The sequence below is a fragment of the Arvicanthis niloticus genome, chromosome 5 (genome assembly GCF_011762505.2).
Source record: "Arvicanthis niloticus isolate mArvNil1 chromosome 5, mArvNil1.pat.X, whole genome shotgun sequence".
In the NCBI taxonomy this organism is placed as follows: Eukaryota; Metazoa; Chordata; class Mammalia; order Rodentia; family Muridae; genus Arvicanthis; species Arvicanthis niloticus.
The window spans coordinates 32,259,271-32,280,542 of NC_047662.1; the positions used below are offsets into that span (position 1 = coordinate 32,259,271).

General features: G+C 41.2%; 1 protein-coding gene across 2 annotated transcripts in view; it reads left to right on the forward strand.

Moving 5' to 3' along the window:
• Zmpste24 (zinc metallopeptidase STE24) overlaps window positions 1-21,272 on the forward strand; it is a 40,547-nt gene that overhangs the window by 7,557 nt on the left and 11,718 nt on the right. For both annotated transcript variants that reach the window (XM_034503003.1, XM_034503004.2), the window contains exons 3-7: window positions 2,799-2,885; window positions 8,048-8,164; window positions 8,679-8,831; window positions 10,413-10,554; window positions 16,163-16,347. In XM_034503003.1, coding sequence (XP_034358894.1) covers window positions 2,799-2,885; window positions 8,048-8,164; window positions 8,679-8,831; window positions 10,413-10,554; window positions 16,163-16,347 — 684 coding nt within the window. The remainder of the gene's footprint in view (window positions 1-2,798; window positions 2,886-8,047; window positions 8,165-8,678; window positions 8,832-10,412; window positions 10,555-16,162; window positions 16,348-21,272) is intronic.

Here is a 21,272-nt window from a genome sequence, read left to right on the forward strand (position 1 = left end):
CCAAATGATAACTAGGTTGGGGATGCACACCTGAAATCACAGCCCTGAGGAAACTGATGCAGGGGGATCATTCTGAGTTCAAGATCTGCCAAGGCTACATAGTGAGTTCTAGGCCAATTTTGGCTGCATAAGACCCTGTTTCCAAAACAAAACTGTAAAAGATGGATAGTATAAAATGTGTGTGAAGTTGTAGAAAGATAACACATGCACTGTGGATGAAAGTATAATAAAGGTATAATGTGTCGGGAAGCATGTAGAGAGCAGCTGGTAATGCCAAGTAAGGTTAGAGGGCACCATGGGAAGGTCTTTATGAACAGAGGTAGGCCAGATGTGGTGGTGCACACCTTTAATCCCAGCACTTGAGAGGCAGAAGCAGGTGGACCTCTGTGAGTTTGAGTTCAGACTAGTGTACAAAGCAAGTTCTAGGACAGTAGAGTTATAGAGTGAGGCCCTGTCTCAGAACAAACAAAAATTGTAGTTAAAAAGCAAGTTGTGAATGAATACAGTCTGCTATACTTTATATACAGACTTAAAAGTAGATCTCTGAATTTCATCAATACATATATAAAAATGGAAAGATATAAATATATGAAATAGGATTGTTTCCAAGCCCTTCAGACTGGATTGTAGATACAGCTTAGAGTTAGAGGTCCAAGGCCCTGTATTCAATCTCTAGCAAAAATGAATATATAAACAAACAAACCCTGTCCATGAGGAGCCATGTTTGAATTCATAGCTATGAGCTTCTAACCAAGGAGGATGGTTGATCTTGATCTTGTGTTCATAACTTCCTATTTGGAGAAAACTAGATTGTTTCTTGACAAAGTGATCTCTGCAACCTCATTATTAGTAGTACCTATTGCCATTGAAGTTTCTTCTTAAAGTGGTGCCAATGATCAAATTCAGGGCTTCATACACGAGAACACTCCACCAGTAAGCCACACATCCATAGCCCCAGAGTTGACTTGACTGACTCTCCTTCCATCTGTCCTTCCTTCCTTCCTTCCCTGCCTCCCTTCTCCTTCCCTCTCTCCCTCCCTCCTTTATTCTCTCCCTCCCTTCCTCTCTCCCTCCCTCCCTTCCTTTCCTTCTTTTTCTTCCTTACAACTGGGGATTGAATTCAGGGCCTCAAGAATGCCAAGCAATCACTCCACTAAGCTATATGTCTAGTTGCTGTTTCTCCAACACCACAGAAAGGTCTCACTGTTTCTTGGTCTAGCTTGAGCTCACTCTGTAGCACAGGCAATCTTGCCTCAGCCTCCTGGGTAGATAGGATTACAGGCTGTTTTCAAGATTTGAACTATTTCGTAGGTATTTCTAATGTTCTTAGAATGTGACTTAGTGAATGTCTGTCTACGTATTTGCCCAAGAAAAAGAGTGGTAAGGGCCTACTCTTGAAGCCCTGATTCCTGCCTTAGGATTCATTTTTTCCTGACCACAGGAGGCCTGAGTCTCCTATTCTGTCCCACAGCTTGGTAAGTGAACATGACTCACCACTTCTATATCAATAGTAACAATATTTTAACCAGGCATGGTTTGTACATACCACATTCCCAGCTGTGTAGGAGGCAGAAAGATCATTTAAAACCATGAGTTCAAATACTGCCTGGGCAACATAATGAGATGATATCTCAAATAAACAACAGCAAGCTAATACTTTTTCCTGACTGAAAAGGACACTTTCCTTTCATGGAAAAGATAGTTATAAAGCCATATTGCTTGGTTCAAATTCCATCTGTTGCTCATTCATTCCCTGTGGGATTTGGAACAAGCCATTTAACCCTTGTAGGCTTAAGTGATAAGTTTTTATTTTAGTCTCTTGGCAGATGTTTTTACTTACTTTTTTAAGCCATTATGATTAACACATATGATTCCTATTTCTAGGGTTCACTGGTGTTTTTGATGTAATAATGATAATATCAGGATAATTAGCATATTACCATAAAAATGGGTATGGGTGTGTGCGTGTGTGTATGTGTGTGTGTATGTGTGTGTGTGTGTGTGATACAAACATTGAAACCCTCTCTTCTACCTGTTTTCAAATTCAACTATACAAAGACTAGAGTCTGTTCTCTCTGACTTTGTACTCCTTAATAATTTCTCCTCATTATTAGTTTTAAGTTTTAATCGGCACATAATATTTATGTACATTTATGGAGTACAGTATAATTTAGAAAATGTATACCCTGTATGACAATCAGACCAGGGTAATTAGAATTTCCATTTCCTTAAACATTTTTATGCCAGAAACCTTTAGGCCTGTGGTTCTCTTGAAATAATTTGTTGGTGATGGTGCTGTGTGTGTGTGTGTGTGTGTGTGTGTGTGTGTGTGTGTGTGTGTGTGTGTGTTGGGAGGGACATACATGTGTGCCTCAGTGTGCATGTGGAGGTCAGAACCACTTTTGGAAGTATGGTCTCTCATCTTTCACACTGGTCCCAGGAAAGGATTATAAGGCAAGTGCCTTTCTTTACCCACTCAGCCATTTCTCTGGCCCTATATTGATTTTTTTTTTCAACTTCCACAAGTGAGACTCCTGGGTTTGCCCTTTAAACAGTTTTTTTGGAATGTAATTTACATACTATACAATTTACCCATATACAGTGTTTAGGCAAAAATATCTCAGTGGTCTAAACTTAGTGTCTCAATGGTTTGTGTTCTTCTAAATGAATATTGTATTCTAAATGAGTTATGCTCCCTGTTTTTCCTGTAATTTACTTATTTTTCCTTATAATGCACTCTTTCATATGACAGTTGCTAAGATTGTTCGAATGTGATCACAATCTGCTTTGTTTTACAGTTTATTCTTCTCTTTGGAGGAATCCCTTTCCTCTGGAGACTTTCTGGACAGTTCTGTAGTTCTGCTGGCTTTGGACCAGAATATGAGGTATGTGAGTCCTTTACCTGGATTGTTCAGTCTTTCTTTTGCTTGGGAAGCTTTATACAGAAGTTGCCTATGTGATTCCTACCACTGGTAGACTTGCCTCTTGGTCTCTGCATTCCAATTGGATTAGCATAAACCATAATATGTTTTGGCTATTTTTCTATTGCCATGACAAAACACTGACCAAAGCAGCTTGTAAAAGAAAGCATTTAATTTGGAGCTCACCATTTCAAAGTCCATGACCATCATGTTGGGGAACATGGCAGTTGGCAGGCATGATGCTGGGGCAGTAGCTTGAGAGCTCGACTCTGATCCATGAACAAGAGGCAGTGACACACCTCCTCCAACAAGTTCACAGCTCCAAATCTTACCAAACAGTTCCACAAACAGTACCAACATTTAAATATGTGAACCTAAGAGAGCCGTATTATTCAATGACTACAGTTATTTACTGTAACTCCAGAATTCTAGTGACTTCACGGTTTATCTCCCAATCACATAATAGCTAATGTGAGTATTTTAGTTAGCAGGTGACTTTGTTCCATGTGCTGAGTAAGGTTGGTTTTTTGTTTTGTTTCGTTTTGTTTTTTGTCTTTGTTTTTAATGCATTCATCATTCTGTGACACTGGGAAGATCATCCCCTCTTTTTAACTTCTGTAATGCTAAGGTTATGATATCTTGTATTCGCATTACATGGTGAAGCGGTCATTTGATCTCATCCACGTGGAAGGGAGCTGGGAAATGTAGTCTTGCTTACACAGCTGCTTGTTAGGAACAGCCCTCTGCAGTGGTAGGAACCCCTGTTTTGAGGAACTTAGCAGATACTTTTGCTACATGTATGTCAAACAGACACTTTAAAACTGAAAGTCTATCTTCTGGGCAAAGTGTTAAGTGAGTTCTCCATTTATAATGAGCGCTGCAGCCTGCCTTCCTGACTTTCTCCTGGAAGCTGCCACTTTACCTCCTTCCTGATTTTTTATTGGAAATCATGGACTTCCTGTGTGGGTGGGTTGCTCTTGGCTTTAACTTGCTCATCCTGTACCATTTTTATATACTATTTTCTAAAGCAGCAAGGTGTGTGTGTGTGGGGGGGGGGTGGATGGGTGTGGGGTGTGTGTGTGTAAGGTGGAGGACAATTTTTAGGAGGTCCCCCTTCCACCATATGGCCTCTAGGGCTTGAGCTCAGCCAGCTAGGCTTGGTGGCAGGCATCTCTACCATCTGAGTCATCTTGCAGGCTCAGAGCAGTTATACTTTGTTGGATGAGTAAGCACAACTTCTACATGTGCCAGGAAGAAACGTATCTCCCAGAGTAAGTCAGTGCAGCCCATATGTACATGTATGTAGGGCATCTACTGGGCTATGGGCAGCTAATGGCTGCTCTCCCTTCCAGCCCTGATGAAGAAAAGTGACTTTCTCTATCTCAACACCCATCAGCTGCCATTAGCTCCTGAGCTGGGGGTGAGTCTTTATCTTATTGGCATATTTTATATAATGTTCTGAGGTATGAATTTTGCATTTAATGATAACTTAGGGTTGTTTTCCTATTGTTATTTATCTAGAACTTTGTTCTTTGATGGCTGCTGATATTAGAGTCCTCACTTTGTGTAGTTCTGATATATACATATGTAAGGTACCACAGTGCGGTTTTAACACCAGCCCTCAACGCTAGCCCAAATTTCAGTTATCAGAGTATATTATGTGAATAGTTAAATAAACTGCAGCTGTTAGCTGGTCAATATACAGATCATGATATAAGTGGTAATCAGGAGAAGTCATGTCAGTATTTTCTTCAATCTACATAATTGGTTACTGTATATGTTATTCAAAGTGTGATGCCTTGTTCTCTTCCAGCGTTTAGAAAAAGAGGTAATTGATCTGGGTCCAGTGGTGCACATCTCTGGTCTGTTACAATGAAGACTGGGGCTGGAGAATTGCTTGAGCCAGGCATTCAAAACAATACTGGACAACAGTAATGAGACAGAGAGACAGAGAGGACAGACAGAGGGACAGGGGGTGGGAGGGAGGAGAGAGAGATCTAGACTGAAGGGGGCTGAGATGATTGGAAGGCAGAGTTGGCTGACAAGAGTGAAAGTACAGCAAAGAAGTGAAAAATAATGACAGAAAGTAAGACTCAGATCCAACCTAGTAAACTACACCACAGACGCTACGCTGGCTGTGGAGTGCCAGTGCTGCTCCTGTCAGCCACTAGAGAGCAGGACTGTATGATGGCAACCTGGTCGTCTCAAGTGAAGGCCTTGGATGTGATAGAAGGATGGAGATGTCCCAGAACTAGTGATACTAGAAAGTCCAAACATGAGGACCTCTGGGGATATTTCACATTGAAGTCCAAAGGATAAAACATTCAAAGCTGACCTGACTTCCGCTGTAAGACAGCTCCCCAGAGAGAGCTGTCCTTGCAGTAAGATGCATGAGGAACTGAGCATTGTTTAAATTCCCCTCAAATCACTGCAAAAAAGAGAGATTAGTCTTGAATGTTCCTTATTGTTTTATTTTTTTAATGATATATTAGGTTTTGCCTGCATATGTGCCTGTGTGAGGGTATCAGATCCCCTGAAACTGGAATTACAGACAATTGTGAGCTGCCTTGTGGATACTGGGAATTGATACCCAGACCCTCTGGAAGAGCAGCCAGTGCTCTTAACCACTGAGTCATCTCTCCAGCCCCTGTCCTTTGTTTTAAAATAACAAGGTATTAAAACAAATTAGTTTTGTTATTTTCTTTTACTTCCCTATACATTAAGAACTGATAAATAATGGAGTTTGGGATGTTGATCAAAATTTTTAAAGATCAAGACAACCACATTTTTTTAGATTGTTTATTTAAATTACTTTACAGTGCCAAGTACTGTGGCTGGAAAATTATGAGTTCTAGGATAGCTGGTCCTTAGAGAGAGACCTTGTCCTCCACCCACTTGCCCCCTGCAAAGAAATGGGACCCAGGTGTCTAGCACCCACATAATAGCAAACAACTGAAACTCCAGTTCCAAGGGATCCAATGCCTTTTCCTGGCTTCCTCGAATACAAACACACACATAGTACAATACATATGTGTGTTGGTGCATACATATGCATGCATACATACAGGCAAAATACCTAAATACATAAAATAGCTTCTTGCTTTTTTTTTTTAGTTCTTGAGACAGGGTTTCTCTGTGTAGCCCTGGCTATCCTGAAACTCTCTGTAGACCAGGCTGGCCTGGAACTCACAGAGATCCACTTGCCTCTGCCTTCCTAGTGCTGGGACTAAAGGTGTATGTACACCCTGCCATCCCACATCATAAAATTAATTTTTAAAAATTATTTTATGTATCTTATTCAGTGGAAAAGTCAGGTTTTGAAGCAACAGTAACTGAGTCCGAGTATGTAGATGAATATTATTTCTGTCCTAGAGATGAACATTTATAGTAACCCAGTTCTTCTTGTGTACAGTAATGTGTATCTTTATTCTTTTGAGTAGGTATTACTATGTAGCCCTGGCTGCCTTGGAACTTGCGGTGTAGACCAAATTCACAAATTGTTGTGGCCTCAAATTTACAAATCCACCTGCTTCTGCCTCCTAAATGCTGGAATTAAAGGCATACACCATTATGCCTGGCCCTGGTATGTATCTTTGTATATACTATACTTGTGTATATATTTTGCATTTATTTTTTAAAAATATGAAATAATGCATGTCAAAATATTAAAAGTGAGTTTTCTTCATGAGAGATTGGCCATAAGAAAATTCAACAATGCACAGAAACGTCTTATGTAATTGAAAATATATTCTCTATTTAAAAATGAAGCCATGCATAGTAGTGTAGAGTATGTGAGTTTGTACCCATAATCCCAGTAGTGAGTAGGCTGAGGCAGGAGGATTGTGAATCCAGCTATATAGTTAGACCCTGTCTCAAAAAAAAAAAAAAAAAAAAAAAAAGAGAAAGAAAGAAAAGGAGACAAAAAGCAGTGGAAGAAGGGTTGGCGAGTCAGAGCTGCTCTGTGTATAGGCAGCATGTCCTCTGGCAGAACTTCCATCGTAGCAGACTTCAGTGAGGGCTCACAGGCGAGTGTCCTAGTTTTGAGCAGCAAAATAAGGCCTGCTCTTTCTCAGCAAGTATGAACCTCTTTGACTTAGAATACTCCAGAGTCCTCCATGTCATGAAGAGATAGATGGTTGGTCTGAGTGCAGGATTCATAATGCTGTGTGTCCTAGGACCCTTGGGCACTGACAGAGAGACACCGCTTGGATCTTGCCACCTTCTTGAAGCAGTGTTTTTCCTCATCCCCCAGGATCCTAGGATGGCTTCCTTCTGGGTTGACTGGCTGGCCAAGGCAAGCTGCGGCTGTCTGATGCTGTGCAGGAGTGAGCTCCCTGCCACACTGCCTTTCTCAGCCAGAATGGTTTTCTCCACACTCTTCCTTTCCCAGGTTCTAGCTCATACATGCCTTTTAGGTGCTCTTTCCTCCCTCTGCACTTTTACAAAGCACTTGAAGTTTCTTCTTTTAAGTGCTATTTCTCCAGGGGCATAGTGGTGCACGCCTTTAATCCTGGCAGAGGGAGACAGAGGCAGGCAGATCTCTATGAGAGTTCAAGGCCAGCCTGATCTACAAAATTATTTCCAGAACAGCCAAGGCTATACATAGAAACCCTGTCTTGAAAAAACAAACAAACGAACAAAAAAGTTTAAATGTCATTTCTCTTCACCCATCTTAGAAGCCTTGAAGTTGCACCAGCTCATTAAATGTTTCTTGAATTCAGCGAGGCATCACGGCACATGCCTTTATTCCCAACACCGAGGAAGCAGAGGCAAGGTCTCTCCATGTAACTCTGGTCTTCATAGTCAGAGAGTAAGTTCCAAGCAACAGAGGTACATGGTGAGACCCTGCCTCCACAGTACACAAGAAACCCAAGAATAAGTCTTCCTTGAATCCATCTAGCTTATGCTACTTTTTCTGTTATCTGAATCCTACCAGCCATATGTCCCTATGACTTCAGGTGGCTTTCAAGCCGTGCCTCTTGTAAGTAAACACTCCAAGAGCAGGCTACTACAGCCTGTTCCCACAGGATCAAGTGCATTGCTTGGGACAGATCAAGCATTCAGTGTGTGTGTACTTGCTGGTTTGTGCTTCAGTTCACTTGGTTTTCCTCCTTGTTTGTGCTTAGATTATTCAGTCATTGGTGTTCCTGCTGTTGGCCACACTCTTCAGTGCACTGACTGGCTTGCCCTGGAGTCTGTACAATACTTTTGTGATAGAAGAAAAGCATGGCTTCAATCACCAGGTATGACAGGGAACACCAGGGTGTTTACTATATAGATTTCCTGTGCTTCAGTCCCACGCTGGCAGGAATTTAGATATAGCCTGCCATCTTACAGCATGAATCCACTGAGGACAAAGTTAGTTTAAGGTCCTGATAGAAACCCTTACTGCTTGCCAGCTAAACTGTTCTAAACTATGAAAATGCAAGACCTTGCTTATTGTCCTAGGCTTCCTACCTTGTGTTCTTTAAGTTTAAGTGTTTTAAAAGCACTTAAAGCTGCTTTTAAAACAAATGTCTTGTAGCTGGAGAGATGGCTCAGTGGTTAAGAGCACTGACTATTCTTCCAGAGGTCTTGAGTTCAGCTCCCAGCAACCACATGGTGGCTCACAACCATCTGTAATAAGATCTGATACCCTCCTCTGTTGTGTCTGAAGACAGTGACAGTGTACTCATATATAAAAAATAAATAAATCTTAAAAAACAAAAACAAAAAGTTGTGTTGCTCAGTTAATAGTGGTAATATTTTCTTTTTCAGACTTTGGAGTTTTTTATGAAAGATGCAATCAAAAAGTTTATTGTGACTCAATGTATTTTATTGCCTGTGTCTTCCCTTCTGCTTTACATTATTAAAATTGGAGGTGACTACTTTTTTATTTATGCCTGGCTATTCACATTAGTTGTTTCTCTGGTAAGTAAATTGTTTATTTCCTTTCTTGTTCATTTTATTCATTATTTGATACTATCATATATTAATATTATATGTATATTCTCCTCTCCTCCAATTCTTCCCATGTTCTCCCACCCCCTCTCAAACTCATGGCCTCTTATTCTCTAATTATTTCATTTTCTTTCGCAAAAGTTCCTTGACATTACTGGGATTTAGTTTTCATCGCTGTGTAAGTGGTTCCTAAGAGAAGGTTTCAGTGTAACCACTGCCCGTCTACATCTTCCTCTCAGTTCCTGCTTTTTAAAGTAGGAGAACTGACTGATAATGGATTTTCTTCTCTTTATCCTGACTCTGTGCTTGCCAGAAGCTAGTTGCTAGTCACTTTCAGTGATCTGGCTGCTAGGCAACTGAGACTGTACTTGTAAGTTTAACCAAAATGGATGGCTTTTTTGATTGATGTATCCTCCCTGCCTCCCAGTGCCTAAAAAGCCTTCATGTTTTGAATTAGTGGATTTATGAGAGACAAGAAATGAAAGCATAGAGCCAAGGATGTAGCTCAGGTGGTAGAGTGCTTGTCTAGCATTCACAAGGTCCTAGCTCAGTCCCCAGTCCTTCATAAGGCAGGTGTGATAGTGCTCTTGGGAGGTGAAGACAGGAGAATCAGAAGTCCAAAACCATCCTCAGCTGTATATGGAGGGCAGGCAGGGTCAGAGACCCTGTCTTTTAAAAAGCATATGCTTTCTTTACCCAGCTTTCTCCTGCCCTCCCTTCCTGTTCCCTTTCTCTGTATCCCTTTCCTCCTTCAATTAATTTGTTAATTTTCTTTTTTTAAAGAAGCATCAGGCTAGCCCCAAAGCTATATGTAGCCTAGGCTGGCCTCAAATTCCTGACAATCCTCTTGCCTCAGCCTGCTGAGTGCTGATACAGGCATCCACCACTTGCTTCTTCTTTTTTCCACCCCTTCTCTGTTCTGCATTCTCCTTCACCCACTCTCCACGCTGTCCTTCTTTCATTTCTTTCCCCTTCCTTTTCCCTCGCTCCCTCCCTCCTCTCACCCCCATTTTCCTGCTTTACATCCTTTTCCTTCTCTGTTTCTCATATTCTAAACCACTTCATCACACAGACAATAATATAATCAAGGGGTGTGTTCACAGACCCTAGAATATACCATCTGTCAGTTCTTCAACTCCACTGGGGATGAGGATTATTTCCACCTGAATTGTGTGGTGTTTGTTGCTTTATCTCTCACCGGTGGGATCAAGATCAGAAAATGAGCTACTTGTCTTTAAATATCTGTAATAATGGCAAACTAACTGAGAGCAAAGACTGAGAAAATGCTCCAGAAGTGCCATTTCAACCAGTATGAACAAGATTGTGTTATAATTGTCTTATAGTGCCAGAAATCCCCAAGAAAGGCTATTGATTAGACCCAGCATTTTTAGTCACTGTTAGTAGCAAAACTCAGTTGACTTGCTTACTGTGTTATCACCCTATGTTGGTTTAATTTACTAAATAGATAATGTCTCAGTTGTTTGTTGAATGAACATAATTATATAATATAATTAAGTTTTTATTAATGAGCAATTTTCCTGTTATTTTCAGGTTCTTGTCACTATTTATGCTGATTATATTGCCCCTTTGTTTGACAAATTCACACCTCTACCGGAGGGAAAGCTTAAGCAGGAAATTGAAGTGATGGCAAAGAGTATCAACTTCCCTTTAACTAAGGTGTATGTTGTGGAAGGTAAGGCTGTCTGGAGGAGAAGTGGTCTGAGTCCTCTGTTCTTAAATCATTCAGTCTTTATTATTTGTTTTAAGTTTGTTGCTTAAAAAATAGGATAAGATTTTACAGTTGGCTTTTTAAGATTTATAGAATCTGCACTGGAGAGATGGCTCAGCAGTTAAGACCCGTGGATGTTCTTCCAGAGGAGCTGAGTTGGATTTACAACATCCACATATTGGCTCACAGTTGCCTATAATGTAAATTTTTAAAAATGAAATAAAAAAAAAAAAAAGAAAGAAAAATATTTATAGGAACTAACAACATTTCTCAATATAGAAACTGGTAGCCTGATGCCAAATCCAGTTTCTATGTACAACTCTGTTTGGCTAACTGTTCTTAATCTTTGTTCAAAGCCTTTTTACTATCTCATCCTATATTGTATAGTTGACCAAAACTCACCCTACTATCTGCCTGGTTCCCTTGGGTAACTGAATTGGACTGTTGAATGATTCGCTGTATGGCACTGGTTTGAGGCTGTAAAACAAAACTAGTGTTCTTGGCTTTGTTTCAGTGTCCCAGGGGCTCTAGCCTATGGTGCTATCAAACACCTCACGTTATTAAACTGTTTTTCTGTTTGCCTTGGAGAGTTAAACCACCTATTAGTTAAGTTTCAGGGAAGCCTGCCAAATTAAGAAGATAACAGTTGGATATATGTCAGAATTTCTTTTTAAAATAAATAGAACAGATTCTGTCTCAGCAACTTACTAGTTATGGGATCTTAAACAAATCACTTATTCCCTCTACCTTCCAACAGTGCTTCCTCTGAATGGTAGTTCTTTGTAAAAAGCACGCAATTCACTGTTCTGAGCTTTGTGGCCTACATTCTTCAGACGTTCAGTTCTGTATGGCAGAAGCAACCACAAACAGGGCATAAGCATGGGAACCTGGCTGGGTTCCAGAAAGACTGCATACAACAAGCAACACCTTGGATTTGATTTGAAGCCTTAGTTTGCTGGTACCTACTACAAACTAAAATATCACCAATGAGAAGCAATTGCAAAGTGAAAGGAGAACAAAGATGGCTGTCACTAGAATGAGCAGCTACAGGCATACAGCAATCTGACAGGCCTCTGTAAGTCAGATTGTAAAGACTCTGGGTTTTGTTGATGTTTAAGGCAGTCACAAGTAGCCAAAGCTAACCTCAGAATTACTCTACATTTGAGGCTGGCCATGAACTCTTGACCTCACTCCCTCTGCTTCCCTCATGCTAGAATTACAGGTATGAGCCACACACACACCAGGAGACTGTCCTGGGCTTCTGCATAGAGAATGCATTATAGGGCAAGGGAAGGATGGAGGCAAGGAGAACGGCTGGGAGGCTGTCTGGGTAGTCCAGGTTAGATGGGGTGGGGTTGCATGGTGGTGGTTCCTTTCGTTTTGTTTTAGACTTGAGCGATAGTTGATGAAGAGAAAGAATGTTGATGCCATTTGCTAATTGATTACAAATAGAGAAATGAAGAAGAGACAAAGGACAACTAACAGCCTGGATTTGATGTGGACAGTCATTATGGCAGCTTGTTAAGAGAGAATAGAGTTGAAAGAAGAGTAGATTCATAAGGAACTACGAGTTTTCATGTCTGTGTTAGTATTGAAATGACTTTAAACACCATCTTAGTCATAGCTCTGCAAGAGCTAGCGATTTAAGCAGAGGAATGTCTTATTGATAACCACAAAATCTCCAGAAAGCTGTTTACCAACCTTAAGAAACGGACTTTTAGATGGGTGGGTGGCTGTGGGTTCAGAATCATGGAGTGGAGCCAGTGGGGATGGGGAGGCTACGTTGTTGCCATTGTAGAATCCTGTATTCAAGGCTTATGTCACTTCATCTCCATGTGCTCCCCTTTCTCTCTCTCTCTCTCTCTCTCTCTCTCTCTCTCTCTCTCTCTCTCTCTCTCTCTCTCTCCACTTGCTCCTCACTTGCTCTCCACTTGCTCTCTCGCCTTTCTCTTGCCCCAGTCTTTTATTGGTACTCCAAAGGCAGGTAGAAAAAAAGACATTGTATAATTTGCCAAATCAGATTCAAAAGAGTAACCACATACCACAAAGAATCAAGAATTACAATTGTTCCCCAAAGTTCCAAGCTTCCCCTATTTCCAGGCCTGTGGCCAAAATAATAATAATAATTGCAAACTTATTATTATTTTAAACTTTAACTTTTGACTTATTATACTTCAGAGCTCAGAGCTCCAAGGCCAGCTACCATGCATTTTCCTGTGAAGCTCTAATGATAAATGACGTGGACAAAGCTTCCAGGCAGTGGCCAAAAAGAATCAAGTTAACCTGTAACTCAGCAGTTCCACTATCTTTCTGCTTCTGCACATTGCACACAATGACTCTCCTAAGAGTCCCAGTGTTTTGACTTAGTTTTACTAGTATAAGATTTTATGCATTTTGTACTTTCTTAACCAGAAACCACTCTCAGATGTTGTGCAAAACTTATTTCATAACTTCAGTAGTTTTTTTTTTTTTTCTTTCTTGGGGTCCCAATGTTGGCTCTATTTCATTTTGTAATAATTTCTTCAAACTTTCTTTGTAAGGCAAGCATTAATCTGGAACTACCATTGTGCAGTTATTACATTGTTTCCAAGATGAGAACACACAGCATGCACCTGGGCCATTAGGACTGTGCTGTGCTATGTCCCTGTGCCTCAATTTTTAATTGTTTAAGAATCATTACATCAAGGAACAACTAGTTTCACAGAATTCACCAGAGCAAAAGGAGAAAAAAGTAGGAAAGTCAGATAGAATAGAATAATTATGCAGTCCCTTATTTCAGATGGCAGGTCCCCTGGAGGGATGTGTGTCCTGCTCCTCAGGGTCCCAGATGCCATCCTCTTTTACAAGGAGCTGCCGCTGGCTTCTGAGATGTATCCATCCTGGCCTGCTGCAGGCAGTCCCTGTCATGGTATGCTGTCTCCAGCACACATGTACATATATACGTGTGCACACATATGTGTACCTACATACACAAACATACAAATACATTTTTTTAAAAAGTAGTGGGGGTTGGAGAGATGGTTTAGTGGTTAAGAGCATTTGGTGCTCTTTCAGAAGACCCAAATTCAATTCCTAGTATCTATGTGGTGATTAACAACTGTTATTCTAGTACTGGGGGATCTGTCACCCTCTTCTGGCCTTATAGGCACCAGACACAAACATAGTGCACATCCATACATATAAATACATCTAAAAATAATTTAAATAAGATTTCATTTTGTTTGTTTTGGGGGGAGGCATTTGGTTTGTATTGTTTTTAGTAAAAACCCTAACATTCCTGCCACTCTCAGTTGCGGAATAAATTCTTGACTGCTTTGCTTTTTTTTTTTTTTTTTTTTTTTTTTTTTTTTTTTTGAGACAGGGTTTCTCTGTGTAGTCCTGGCTGTCCTGGAACTCACTCTGTAGACCAGGCTGGCCTCAAACTCAGAAATCCAACTGCCTCTGCTTCCCAAGTGCTGGGATTAAAGGCATGCACCAACACCGCCCGGCTACTGCTTTGCTTCTTTATGTGACACTGACTATTCAGAATTCCCGGGGCTACATCTCCCCCACTAAGCTGGTGCATGGGGCTAGTTGCCAGGGGTTCCTAAGGAAGCAAATACCTGGCTTGTAAGTTTCCCAAATGAGAAGTAGTCTCATAAGATCTTCACTGTGTGAAATTTCCTGAGCTCTGAAAGAAGATTCAGTAATGGACAGGAGAAGAGGCATAAAGATAGAAGCATCTAGGTGCTTGAAGGCTCAGCAGTTAAGGGCATTTGCTGCTCTTCCAGAGGCCCAGAGTTTGGTTCCCAGCACCCATACTGGGTTGATCACAGCCACCTGTGACTCTGGCCCGATGGGGATTCTTTGCCCTCTTTTGGCCTCTACAGGCACTCACACGTCTGTATACACACACTCACACATTCATAAAAACTTTTACCTCTTATAAAACAACAAATAATGGGTGGAGAGTGGTCCAGTGAATACAGGAACTTGCTACCACGTCTGAGAACTGTGCTGAACCCTAGAACTCACATGGTAGAAAGAGAACCAATTACTGCAAGTTGTCTTCTGATCTCCACATGAGCCAAGGTACATGCACACATACACACAACAATAAATAATCTAGCCTGGAGAGCTGGATCCGAAGTTAAGAGTGCTTGCCTTGAAACTATGAGGAGTAAGTTTTGATCTGAGTACTTCCCTAGTAGGTAGGAAGTCCCACAAACACGTGGGACTCTTTCTTCTCCAAGGGCTCTGATACCGTCATCTGGTCTCTGACCTTCCCCACACACACACACACACACATTAATTAAATTTTTAAATTCCTTATAGAATACAAGGAAGATCTATCCCAGAGCTTCTATCACTTCACATTGTTGGAAACCCCTCATAGAACAACTGGTTTTGCATTAGACACAGGACTGCTTCCCAGGTCTGAGAAGGAGCTGCAAGATGGCTAACAGAACATATGAAAGCCTCTAATGGACATTCTGAGTGTCAGCTTACAAACAAGTGTGAACTGGGCTTGTTCATGTTGCTGGCACTGACTGCATTGAGAAGCAGGCATATCCACTTAGCCTAAAAGTGACCCTAAAGGAAACTGCTTCAAGTGAGATTCCAGAGATCTTAGAGGGATGTGAAGCTTTGTCTGTATGCTTACAATCAGGTACAGGCAGGAGAAGTCCGAACAGACCAAGGTCTGTCTCCCGTTTAGGAGGAACTAAGGTGGCCTTGTTGGGTAAAAGGAGTCACAACTTGTGAGTTCCTTTTCTTTTAAAAGATTTTTGTGGGTTGTTTACATTTTAGATTTATTTATTTTTATTTTATGTATATGAATGTTTTGTTCAGACGGATGTTTATGTACCACATCTGTGCTTGATACTCTCGGAGGTCAGAAGAGGGCAGTGGGTCCCTCGATCCATTGCAGCTGGAGTTATAATTGGCTGAGTCACCATGTGGCTGCTGGTAATTGGCCCATTCTCATACTGCACAATGAAGAACATTTGGAAATTGGAGAAATACAAAACATAGAAAGTAACATCAACCACAGTTCAGGAACTCTCAGCTTCTCTTCAAAGTTTAGGTTATGTTGTCTTCTGGTCTTAACAGAGCTTTTTCTGATAACAGGTGTCTTCTTTTTTAAAAAGAAAACTGGGAACAGAGACAAAATCTATACTTCTAGGTCCCCATAAACTACATTTCCTTACTTTGGCTTTGTTTTCTCATAGACTCAGCTTGTGCCTTTCTGTGTCATGTACATCTTTTAATAATATAACCTTGTGTGTGTGTGTGTGGCATTTTCTAGTCTTCACTATACTTTGGTGAGATTTTTCTCTTGCTAAATTCCATGGGGGGAGGGGGGTCCCCCTGGTTGCTTAAAGTTCTCTTCCATAGCTTTGCCACAGTTTACTCACTTCGCTGTTGAGTCCTTTGGCTTACTTTACTACTGCTACACACCAGGGAGCCGCCCCTGCTGCTAATGATTTGTATTAATCGGGTCTTTCAGTGTTACTGGTCTTTCAGTGTTTCAGTGTTCCAAAGGACCCCTGATGTTTTAACCCTGCTCCCTACTTTGGCCTGTCTTCCATAGGATCTAAGCGCTCCTCTCACAGCAATGCTTACTTCTATGGCTTCTTCAAGAACAAGAGAATAGTTTTGTTTGACACTCTACTCGAGGAGTACTCTGTACCAAACAAAGACAACCAGGAAGAGCCTGGCGTGGAACCTCGAAATGAAGGAGAAGGGGACAGCGAAGAAGTAAAGGCTAAAGTGAAAGTGAGTTCTTCCTTCCTCAGAGCCTTTGACTTAGTGTTTATTCGTAGTTACTTTTGATAGATTGTCCATGCTGTACGTGGACCTCACAGAGACCACCAAGAACAAATACTGCAGCTCTTAAAGTTCTGCTTTTTGTGAGAAATGTCTACCATTACCACATGCTAAACTACCTTACAAGCTTTCATAAGTGTACATATTAAAACTGGAAGATCTTATTTTTTAAAATATTACTGTAGTAGCTTTTGTGTGCACTTGTGTGTGTGTATGTGTGTTTGTGTGTATGTACACCATGGTAAAAATGGAAATCAGAAGGACAACTTGTAGGAGTTGATTCTCTCTTACCACTGTCAGTCCTGGGGATTATCCTCAGCTAGTCAGGATTGGTGACAGTTGTGTATCCACCAGGAAAGATGACTCAGACACAGGTTTAAGCCAATAAAAGTCTTTATAGCAGCTGACAACTACTTAGTGTAATCACCAGAGCCCCAGTGTAGCCTTTCTTCTTCTTCTTTTTTTTCCTGAGACAGGGTTTCTCTGTGTAGTCCTGGCTGTCTTGGAACTCACTCTGTAAATCAGGCTGGCTTGGAACTCAGAAATCCACCTGCCTCTGCCTCCTAAGTGCTGGGACTAAAGGCGTGCTCCACCACTGCCCAGCAATGTAGCTTTTCTTAGGGTGAACTTTTAAGCACAAAAACGATATCTGAGTTGACATGCTTCAGTTAACAAGAACAGTTGGTCAGAAGTGGAACTGCAGAAGCAAAAAAGCAAGGGTAGTACATTTAGAGACTTCCCATAACTGTGGGCTTTGACGGATCAGGCCTTTGTTTGGTGTTGTCTATGTACTGAGTTTTATGGAGCCAGTTGTGTTCAGGTCTAGGGGCCTGTTACCTCTGACCTGTACTTAATGAACCATCTCACTGACCCATATTCCTTTCATGTTTATGATCAAAGACTTTCTTCAGACAAAATAAGGAGATAAACATTTAGTTGTTAGTGTAACTGAGACATAACAGATAATAGGCTTTCCAGGCTTTATTTTGGCAGTGGACATAGTTGAGACCTGGTCCTGTCATTTAGTCAATGAGGATCCTTGGGTACAGTATGTAATTGAATCAGTTTTATTTGGTTTTAACACTTATGAAATATATGCTTTCTACTGAACTGCTTTGCTTGGCATTAAAAATACAAAAGAAGTCAGGGGAAGGTGGTCAGTGCCTTAAATTTAATCCCAGCACCCAGGAGGCAGAGACAAATGATTTAAGGCTAGCCTAGTCTACCAAGAAAGTGCCAGGGCTGTCAAAAGTGTACGAAAGTAGGGAGTGGGAATGTGAGGTCTGTTGGTAAAGTGCTTGCCTATCGTATACAAGGCACAAGTCACGATGGTTCACACCTCTAATCCCAGCACTCAGGAGAGTACTGAGGTTAGAAGAGAAGTCTTTTTTTTTTTTTTTTTTTTTTTTTTTTTGGAGACAGGGTTTCTCTGTGTAGCCCTGGCTGTCCTGGAACTCACTCTGTAGACCAGGCTGGCCTCGAACTCAGAAATCCACCTGCTTCTGCCTCCCAAGTGCTGGGATTAAAGGCGTGTGCCACCACTGCCTGGCTGATTTTTTTTTTTTTCAGTTTATTTATTTTGTGTATGTGAGTACACTGTCCCTCTCTTCAGACACACCAGAAGAAGGCATCAGATCCCATTGCAGATGGTTGTAAGGCACCATGTGGTTGCTGGGAATTGAACTCAGGACCTCTGGAAGAGCAGTCAGTGCTCTTAACCACTGAGCCATCTCTCCAGCCCAAGAAATCTAATCTTTATAAACTTACATTGTAAAGGGGGAATAGTAAGACAAACATCCTTCTCTCTGACACTGGGCAGCTATGCATACAAGACAATGGGGAGTGTAAGAGAAGGCATTTCTTTCTTTCTTTCTTTCTTTCTTTCTTTCTTTCTTTATTTTGTGTGTATATGAACACTCATGTGAGTGCATGTGTGAGTGCATATGTGCATACCATAGCACATTTCTAGAAACCAGAGAACAATCTGCAGCACCAATTCTCTACTTCCACCTTTCTTGAGTTCCAGGGAGTAAACTCAGGTCTCCAGACTGGTTGGCAAAGATCTTTTTACCCATCGAGCTATGCCACCAGCCCAAGAAAACATTCCTTTTTATTAATTTGTTTGTTTGTTTTTAAGGCAGGGTCTCTATACATAGCCCTTGGTGCCCAGAGACTCACTATATAGATGAGGCTGGCCTCGAACTCAGAGATCCACCTGTCTCTGCCTTTCAAGTGCTGGGATTAAAGGCCTGTGCCACCACACCCAGACCCAAGAAAACTTTTCTTAAATTGGACCTGAGAGTCTAACAACATTGCTGCATGAGGTCAGCTAATGCTGACTAGTCAAATTTAAAATGTAAGAATAAATGGATGAGAGGGGATAGCAAGAAATAATAATAATTATCTTCAGAAATAACCACTAGTATTTGTATGTAGAATTACATATGCCCTTGGTCTGGTCCCATGTGATGATAATAGATCCCTATTCACTCTCACCAGCTATATAGCTCTGGACAAGTGATTTAAGCTTTCTGAACTTCAACTTCCTTCAGGCAAAGATAAGACTGGCAGCGTTTTTCAACCTTGGCATTATTGGACTGCATAGTATCTTGTTGTGGTATTTGGCAGCCTTGCTGGCTTATCTCTATTTGAAACCAGTGACACCTCTTTTATGTACGCACATATTACAGCCAAAATACTCCCCAGATGGCACCAGATGTTCTTGGATGGGAGTGAGGCAGTTAGAATGATGCAAGTTCTCTTGTGTTTGAGAAATGGTTATGTCGATATGCTCACCTGTCAGAGTTCTCAGTTGAAGTTAAAATGCCCATGAAATCTCTTGTGCTTTTTCTTTTAAGTTCTTGAAAATATTGATTGTCATTTGAGCATTATTTTTATTTTAAAGACATGATTGGTAAGGTGCCTGTACCTATGAATATCTAGATGAGACAATTTCTGTGCAAAGATTAAATGGTATGGTAAAGGGATTAATGCCTTTGAATTTTTAAAAATAATTTATTTATTATTATTTTATGTGCATTGGTGTTTTGCCTGCATGTATGCCTGTGTGAGGGTGTCAGGTATTCTGGAACTAGAGTTACAGACAGCTATGGGCTGCCATGTGAGTGCTAGGAGTTGAAACCAGGTCTTCTGTAAGAGGATTCATTGCCTCTAACACCGAGCTGTCTTTCCAGCCCAGTGCCCTTGAATTTTTAAAAGACTAATTTATTTTTATGTGTAAGAGTGTTGTGTATGGTAAGTCCATAGTCCAGAGAAAAGTGTCTGAGTCCTCTGCAGCCAGACTTAGAGACGACCGTGAGCCACCTGACATGGGTATTGAGAACCAAACCCAAATTCAGAAGAAAGAAAGAGCAGAAAGCACTCTTAACTCCTAAGCCATCTGTGTGTTTTGTTTGTTTGGTTGGTTGATTTGTTTTGCTTTATTTTATTTATGTGTGTGTGTGTGTGTGTGTGTGTGTGTGTGTGTGTATTTTGCCTACATGTATGAATAAATATGTACCATGTGTATGATTGGTGCCTGGAGAGGGCAGAAGAAGGCATCAGATATCCTGGAACTGGGGTTATGTATGATTTTTGAGTCACCATGTGGGTGCTGGGAATCAAACCTTGGTCCTCTTTAAGAGCAACAAATGCTCTTAACTGTTAAGTCCAGCCCTTGGGTTGGTTGGTGGGTTGGTTGGTTGGTTGGTTGGTTGGTTGGTTGATTTGCTTGAAAGACAATATTGAAGGACTGGGAAGATGCCCCAGTGGGTAAGAGCAGTTGTTCTACAAACTTGAGGACCTGAATTGGAATCCCTAGCACCCATGTAAACAGCCATGCATGAAGGTGTAGAGAGGCAGATCCTACCGACAGCCCAAACTGAGCTTCCAGTTCATTGAGAGACCTCGTCTCAAGGCTAAGGTGCACACCTGCACATTTACGTGCACCACAAGCATGTGAATATGAACGTACATGCATATACACTACACACACACAGTGGCATGATGTGTGTGGCCCATATTGTTCTGGACCTTACTATACAGCCTAGTCTGGCTTCAAATTTGGGACCTTCCTGCTCCAGGCTCCTGCATGTTAACTTAGGCATGAGCTATCCTACCCAGCTTTTAATATTTATTTTAAGTGGAATTATCCTGCCAGCTAGGATTTTAGAATAAAAGCCACTTAGATTTAACCAATAATATCATAAGAGTCAAAGCTGGGACAAGGTCTTAAGGTCATTTCACAGACAGGAAAACTGAAGGTGTGAAAGGGTAACTCAGTAACCCTTGAGAGTCCTGCAGGTTCAGCACGGAACCGGCTTAAGGAGTGCCCAGAGCAGACTATATGACATTGTAGTTAATCTACACACTAGCAAGCAATCCAGGCGTTGCAACAATGGAAGGAGAATGCAGACCTTTGGTGTCTGAAAACAGCTTTATTCGGCTACAGACATGCTCAGATAGAATACTTTCCTAGCTTGTCATGGCCTGGATTCAGTCCTCAGCAGAACAAAGTAAACACAATCATTGAGTACTCCTTTAAAGTGTGCTGAGTGGGACCTGCCTTCTGTTGCCTCTTTGAAGAGTCTGCACATACACACACGCACGCACGCACGCACGCACGCACGCACGAATATGTTTATATAAGTTATATGCATGACATGACGTATTCCATCCTGTGAGTAGAGGTGAAGAAGAGCCCTTGAAGCCCAGGTACCCTTAATTACACTCATCTTGACACTCAGGCATTCCTGTAGATTCTGATAAGCATGCTGTTTTCTGAGAAGAACATGTGAACTGGGCAGAATTTTGACTGGGGGCTTATCAGATTGAGCAAGATTTTCTGTTTTGTTTTGAGACAGGGATCTCATGTA